At 46.0% G+C, this 7,702-nt stretch overlaps 1 protein-coding gene across 3 annotated transcripts in view; it reads left to right on the forward strand.

Moving 5' to 3' along the window:
• Positions 1–5,229, forward strand: part of OCRL (OCRL inositol polyphosphate-5-phosphatase) — a 47,608-nt gene extending 42,379 nt beyond the window's left edge. For 2 of the 3 annotated variants that reach the window (XM_058536690.1, XM_058536691.1), the window contains 4 exons: positions 819–903; positions 1,527–1,654; positions 2,440–2,551; positions 2,757–5,229. In XM_058536690.1, coding sequence (XP_058392673.1) covers positions 819–903; positions 1,527–1,654; positions 2,440–2,551; positions 2,757–2,881 — 450 coding nt within the window. In that variant the 3' untranslated portion in view covers positions 2,882–5,229. The other variant, XM_058536692.1, reaches the window with a different exon arrangement.
• Positions 5,230–7,702: the final 2,473 nt, after the last annotated feature.

Raw genomic sequence — 7,702 nt, forward strand, 5'->3', positions numbered from 1 at the left:
CCCAAGCTCCCTCCACAGAGCAGCACTGTCAGATCGCCTGGGCAGATGGAGGTATCCCTATTTACAGACGTGAGAGCTGAAGCATGCCAGCTAAGTGATTTACCTAAGACGACGGCATAAGCATAGTGGCGGAGCTGGGGCCTGAACTGAGCACGCCTGTCTCCTGGCTACACACGCTTTCCCCTGGACTGCTGTGGACCTGAGTCTATAATGCCTGCTTTAGCTGTCACCTAGGCGTTGCAGATTTTAAAGTCCAAAGCAAACTTCAAGCCCATTTCTTTAATTTGGTCCTCATTTTTCTTTTAAATCCTATCTAAAATACTAGCCACCCCCCACTCATTCCCCCCAAAAAGAGAAATTTCTTGGGACTAAATTGAAGGATAATGCTTTCTTATCTACTGAAGAATAATAGAACTTGAAAGCAGGGTTTGGTATGGACATATCATTTACTCCTGCCGTAGCATTCCATAGAATCAGTATTTGAATGCAGTTCTACTGTTTGCACTCTGCCTTCTTCTTGTCAAGAGTCTAGAAGTGGGAACACCTGGTATCCCGATCTAGCCATCCGGTCCCCTGCCATATCAGGTATAGGCTAAAACTTTTGAAGGTAATTTTCTGGTTTGAAATAAAATTTCACATGGATTATAGAGATGATAAAGGGAAAAGGTGCCATTGTCACACCTCCATTCCTAATCATGAATACATATGCATACCACCCTTCCCTTTGCTTCCTGCTGCTCTCCTCATTCTTGGGTGGTCTTCAGAACCTTAGGGCTGATTATCTTGCCTTGTTCCATTCATTGTGACCTCTTTGGTAGGAGGATCTGTTCCAAACCCCTGGAATGCAGGAGGAGTTACAGCAGATCATTGATTGTCTGGATACCAGCATTCCCGAGACAATCCGTATCCTTTTCAACAAAAGCTTAGGAAGCTGGATGAGTACTTGCCAAACTCTTCTTCCTACCTACATTTGAATTTTGTGTTTTCATCTTTATTTTCTTCACAATTGTGTTTTATTATAAGGTAATCATTGACGATACAGTTGTTTCTCAATTCCTTTCAGGAACTTTTGACCTCTCTCTGCATCAGACTGTTACTAAAAGGAATCAAGGAGTAGGTAACAGCAACTTTTAATAGGCACGGAACATAGGACCCACAGCACTGGAGTGTTCTGCTTCAGGCCTTTAATCACTCCAGCCACCACGTGTACTGTCACTAGAACAGGGAGGAGGATGGGAAACATTGATGACTAGTTTCAAGGACTGATCCAGCGTGAACTGTCATTCTGCAGGCTATATTCCCCTGACTCTCAAGTTGGGCCAAACCTCCCAAGAGTCTTTGATCAGTTCTATAAAAACTCACCTGCAGCGTACCTGGACCAATAAAATGTCAAACCCCAATTAGGATCAGTGTGCCCTGAATAAGAAGAAGGAAATTGTCCCTGAGGGAGCTTGAGGAAGGGAGCAACTGGGTCTCGGTGTAGTCTTTTTCCTGGAGCCCCTTTCCCTTGACTTAAGTCAATCCAGCTGGCAGTAATCACTCTGTGGCTGAAGCCCTGCTCATTTTCCTGGAAGCCCTGCCAGAGCCCGTCATCTGTTATGAGCTTTATCAGCGATGCCTTGACTCGGCTCAGGATCCCCAGATCTGCCGGCAGGTGAGTTTTATTGCTCTGAAGATGTGTTTGGGGCAGCTTCCCCCATAGAGAAATCACCAGTTTTACAAAGCCAGATGGGAAGACAGCTATGTGGTAGGATGGGTCTGGATCTGTTATTCATGGCAGGACACCAACATTGAGAGTTGGGACCCTTAAATTTTAGGTTGTGTTATTTCCTATTGTATTTGCCACCCCTTTCCAGTTGGCCTATTGAGTAGAGTGGATAGCTCTACTCTGGGGTAAGATTGGTGAAGCTGATCATACACGGGATTCTAGCTGGCATGACCTGGAAGGGTGGGTGACACTTGTGAGCCTTTCTTCTTTTTGTCTTCTTGATGTTTTTTTTTAATCTTGAAATGATTTTGATGCGCAATAGCTGAGAATACCTCTGAATCAGACTAGTGAATATTGGGAGGAGCTCCCCTCCATGCTAAATAACATTGCAGAGAAAACCATTCAGCTTGGCAGATGCCATGGCTACCTGTGTGGGGAGATCGGAAAAGACCTGCTTGTGAGGCAGAGTGTGCATGTGAATGTTTGATAACCACGTGGCCTGGTTATTGAGTGGACAGGGGCCAAACAGCATGACCATTCTGACTTGGAAGTTATCTTTTGACAGGTAATGTGTTGGTCATGAGTAAATAAAGGAAGGTTGTGATAGATGAATGGTGTCCTGTCCTTACAAGACCTGTCCTTGGATTATAAACTCCTTTTTGGCAGCTGTAAGCTCTTCTTACTCCCTTCTTCCACCTCTTCTCACTGTCCGCCCCCTTTTCTTAAAACAGGTGATTTCCCAGCTTCCAAGATGCCATAGAAATGTTTTCCGTTACTTGATGGCATTCCTTCGAGAACTCTTAAAATTCTCTGACTACAACAACGTCAGCACCAACATGATCGGTAAGAGTACTTCATAAGAATGGCCGCACAGGGGTGTTGGCCGGGACAGTCTGTGTACAGTGTATTCCTTCCTTCATGTCCAGGCATCTGCCAGTCACTCCCCTCCCACTGCTCTCATTTCCTGGCCCCCATCCCCCATCCCTGAGGCTTTGCTTAGGTTGTGTCTGACGAAGGGTTTTCCCCTTTTCTTTCTCTCGCCCTCTAGCTACTCTCTTCACTAGTCTTCTCCTAAGGCCTCCACCCAACCTTATGGCAAGACAGACTCAAAGTGACCGCCAGCGTGCTATCCAGTTCCTTCTGGGTTTTCTGCTTGGAAGTGATGAAGACTAATAAGACTTTTCCTTTTACTACTCTCCGAGATTCTAGAGACAGAAGATCTCGGGCACCAAGTATTTCAGAATGATTTGGAAGTCATGCCACAGAAAGGGTCTATTGCAGACTTTCTAGGCTGTTGGCGTGAAAAAGTTGTTTCTAGTGCAAAAGGAAAAAGAGTTTCCTAATCCCTCCCCTACAATATCCTACACTGCAGAATACTTTTAGACTTATATTGCCAAGCCAAAGTTACCATATTTTGGTGTTTTTGTGTTCTCTTTATAAGGCAAAGAGATCTGTATTTATACTCCTTTACCTGGGGATGTGTTTGTTGCCCTCCTGCCCAGCTGTCATTATTGTCCTTAGAATCCTAGGCCTACATTCTGAGTTGTTCCCATTCTAGGCCTACAAGCACTACTTGCTGTAGCTCACACTTGTCCGTAGTCCTTTGTCTAAAGCACTTTTGCCCCACCCCCTCCCCATATCACCCCTTTGCACTCCACTCCACTAGTACTATCATGTCAAAGGAAGTCTGGGTGAGGCTAGTGACTCCTTGGGTGTCCCCAGTAGTGAGTTAACCATATACATGTGGTTGTTACATGCATTTGTGCATTTCTACTACAATGCACCTGTATGTCTCTGTAGCATTGGCCTTTTCATGGATCTGCACTGGGTGGAACCATATTCTCTTGCCTCAGACCATATTTAGTAGCAGAACTTTAGGGACTACTAGAGATGACCTCCCATTGATGTGAGAGAATCACAATCAGAGTGGAAGCACTTTGAGTATTTCAAGAGTGAGAACATTCATGTTTGACAAGTCCTGCTTCCTACCATCCCTTTCTGTTCCTATTTAAATTTTACATTAGATCTAATCCTGGGTGTCTATGGGACCCGTCCCCCACTGTGAAATCCACCTCTGGATCAACACTTGCACCACAGTCAAAAAGGGAGTCTGCACCTCAATTGAGCCTCTCTAGAGATACTGCTCCTTTCCCCAGCAAGGGTATTGAAGATTACCTTTAGGACCCCCTTCTCCAGTCTCCAAAAGTACCAAGGGCCAGATGTTGCCCCCTCCCTCATCAGGGCTGACTCTGGGCTCTACATCTAGCTCCCCTGGCTCTCAGTCACCTTATCTAGTGCTGTGTAAAAGAGACTGTACAGTGGGACCAACCAAGCAACTTTCTCTCCCACCCTAGACAACCCTTGAGCTTTTCATTTACTCAAGCTCTGTGGGGCAGCCTTTTTTTTTTAATTAATCTATGTTGGTTGGCAAACCAGCCACCAGCCACTGACTGTAGAACTGCCGGATGCAATTGACTTCCTCCTGGTTTTCTTTCATTAAAACCACCCTGAGTTGACTCATTCTTGCCTGTTAACATTAAATCCAAGGAGCCTAACATACAGGCTCTGTGTCCAGTCTTTGGCGTTGACTCCTGACTCTTCTAACACATCAAAGGAGAGAGCCAGGGGAAACACCACCACTGAAGGTTCTCCAATTCCCCCATCTCCTAAGTTGAGTTCTTTGGGGGAAGCAAAGGTACGTATCCTGTGATATACTGGTTAAACCCTTTCCTGATTGGGAGTTACAGAACTAGGAGTCAAGTTACTGGTGCCAAATAGCTGCATATGTGATAGGTTGGGGGCTGGGTGTTGAACTTAGTTAACGGAAGACTGCAAGCAGAACACTTTTGTCATCTCCACTAGGCTAGCGAGTGATCACCGGAGAGGCAGATTATAGAAGCTGGGGCAAGGTTGTAACGCAAAGAGAGGGAAATGCCTGTCCTGGGCACATTTTCTGGTATATTGCCAACCTGGGACCTCTGGGTGATCAAAGATGCAGCTGGGTACATCCTAGCTCTTTCTTCATAAGGCAAATGTGCTAAGTTGGTTTACTGCCTCAACCTTTTTTCTAGCTCTGGTCCTGGGATGTACGCAGGGTTGAAGGTTTCAGACAATCTCTAGGTAGGGGAGACAAGAAATAGAGCAGACATAGCAATCTGCTTCCCTACTGTGCCTACTCCAGCACCCCAACCTTGAATTCCTAAGTACCTCTAATGTACTATCTCATAGCTCCTCTGAAGTAAGGAGTTCAGATCCAACTGGTATGGAAGGACTTTGCATCTGTTGTTTTTGGGAAGAAATGGTTCAAACCCATGTGGTGACGTTGCATTAGTCTCCCTCTTACTGTTTTCTGATTCTTATTCTGTAATTGTTTGTTGTATTTCCCAAAAATGTCTTGGTCACTAAGCAAAGCTGCTAGTGGGATTCTGTATTTCGTGTCTTTTTTATTATAATTTATTGCAAATTTTTTTCTGAATAAATATATGTTGTGTGAAAAATCAAAGTGTGATCTTGATGAGGAAGAAGTGAGAAGGGAGGCTTATGTCACTGGGTCTCACTTGACTGCTGCAGTCTTCACAGCTACGCCTGTCCTGTCATTTCCTGTCTTACAGGGAAATAGCCTAAGAATTCTCAGTGTATCTGCCTGTGGAGAGGACAAGCAGCCACGTATTTTCAGAGGCTAGTAAAGAAGTTACAGTGCTTTCACAGGCCAGCCAGGGATCCTTATTTTAACCCTAGGGATTCGGACAACAAAACAGCACTGTTAGGAGAAAGGATGCTGATTCTTAATGTGCGTAAATGTCACATTGGGTCAGATCCATGATCGCTCCAGCCACAGAAATCTGACCAACTCCGGCATACACATTTTGGGAGAACCCAGCTGTACTTGCCAAGATAGCCTCAATAGTTTAGACATGCCCCGCAAGGAGACTGTTGTCACATAATTCATCCTGCAACTTTTGAAAACCAGTTTTAAACTTATATTACGTTTTGGGGAGACAGACTCCGTAAATTTAGTGGGTTTTTTTGGCTCTAATCCGAACTCTAACACTTTAAGAGGAAACCCCTAATTTGAGCATGCTGCCTTTATTCGCTTGCTGATCTCTATTATGAATTTGCATGTTCTGATTCCATGCCCTTTGAGACTGAAGAGGCCTCAGCTGGAGGTTTCTTCTCAGCCAGGGCCCTCTTCCAGTTCCCTCTGACTGTGAGCTTGACCCTCATGAATGTGCTGATTCAGTGTTGTCGTGAACAGTTTTTCTAGCCCCACCCGAAGCCTTGGCAGAAGAAAGTGTTTCCTTCTGAGTGATTCCCCCCAGCAGATGGAGACTGACACCCAGCAGTTTTGACACAGCAGCAGGCAATGTGGTGGAGCAGGACAACTGTTAGGGCCTTCCTAACTGAAGGGCAAGTTGAAGTCCTGGCTCTTGGTGTAGCCTAATAATCTGAAGCCACACACCGCTGCAGTGGCGTCACAAAATTAGGAAGAGAACCTTAGTGATGGACTGATCCAATCTCATTATTCTGATGGGCAAAGTCGGGCTCAGAGGGGACGATGAGGGACTTAAGGTCACTTAGGCATAGTGGGGAAAAAACGAGCTTAAGCTTTGGAGTTAGACCTCGTTCTTTTTTCCAACTTTTTTTCTTTTTTTTTGTGAGGAAGATCAGCCCTGAGCCAACATCTATGCCAATCCTCCCCTTGTTTTGCTGAGGAAGACTGGCCCTGGACTAACATCCATGCCCATCTTCCTCCACTTTATATGGAACGCCGCCACAACGTGACCTGACAAGCAGTGCATCGGTGCGCGCCCGGGATCCGAACCCAGGCCACCAGCAGCAGAGTGCGTGCACTAAACTGCTATGCCATGGGGCCAGCCCCTTTTTTCCAACTTTTTATTACAAAATATTTCAAGCATACGGAAAAGTCGAAAAGAGGGACACAGTGAACATCCTATACCCTTAACCTGTACTCACCAACTGTTAACATTTTGCCACAATTGCTTTTATCTCGGAGAGCTCTGGTTTTCAATCTAGGTTCTTCCCCTTCCTCGTTATGTGTGACCCTGGACTAGCTAACCTCTAGTTTCCTGGCTTATAAAATGGAATGGGCATAGTACTGATCTTATATGACTTAATTACATCAGTCTCATCACTTCCCTCTTAAAAACCCTTCACTGATTTCCCAGTGCATTTAGAAAAAAATCCAAACTTCCTCATGGCCCACCAGGCTTTGCATTATTAAATGAGAAAGAAACGAAGTGGCAAGCATCCTACCTGGCACATAGTGGATGCTGTGTAGGTGTTAACCTATCCCCTGCTCCCCCCAGCTCTCCACTATGTTACGCTGACTCTACCACGCTGACTCTACCACACTGCGAAGACTCTCTGGCTCTCATTTGATGTTAACAACCTCATCAGCTAGATAAGATCAGACCCCGTGCTCAGCCTCCTCTACTGCCCTCCTTCCCCTAGCACAGACACACCATCGTGCCACCCTCCATACTTCTGTATTTCAGCGTTTGGCCGCAAATCTTTTTGGGAGTGGGGGTGAGGTGTAAATTAAAGGATGAATAATGAGCTCCATCACCAGCATGTGACACCTGGCTGCTGTTGAGCCTCAGGAACCACACCCGCCGCTCTGCCCATTCCCCTGGCGGCCTCCCTTTGCCATTCCCTACGCTGCTCTGCCCTGCCCTGAGTGCCTGCTCCTGGCCCTTCTTTCTCTGCTTCGTGGAAAAATTCCCCGTTTTCACTTTTTGCTGCTCCTCACCTGAATTCTTAGCTTCTCCATCGCCTCTGTCCTGTGGAAGCTACTCCCATCCCCTGGCTCCCTGGGAGGAGAAGACGGGTTTGTCTGTCCCTCAATCACACTTTGAGGCCGTGGTTCTGTGCTGTTCCCTTTCACCATCTTCAATTTAGACGAGTGGTTCTAAACCCAGGCTACTCATGAGAATTATCGAGTGCATGTTTCTCAAAGGGTGGTCACCAAACCAG

Source organism: Diceros bicornis, chromosome X (genome assembly GCF_020826845.1).
Source record: "Diceros bicornis minor isolate mBicDic1 chromosome X, mDicBic1.mat.cur, whole genome shotgun sequence".
Taxonomy (NCBI): Eukaryota; Metazoa; Chordata; class Mammalia; order Perissodactyla; family Rhinocerotidae; genus Diceros; species Diceros bicornis.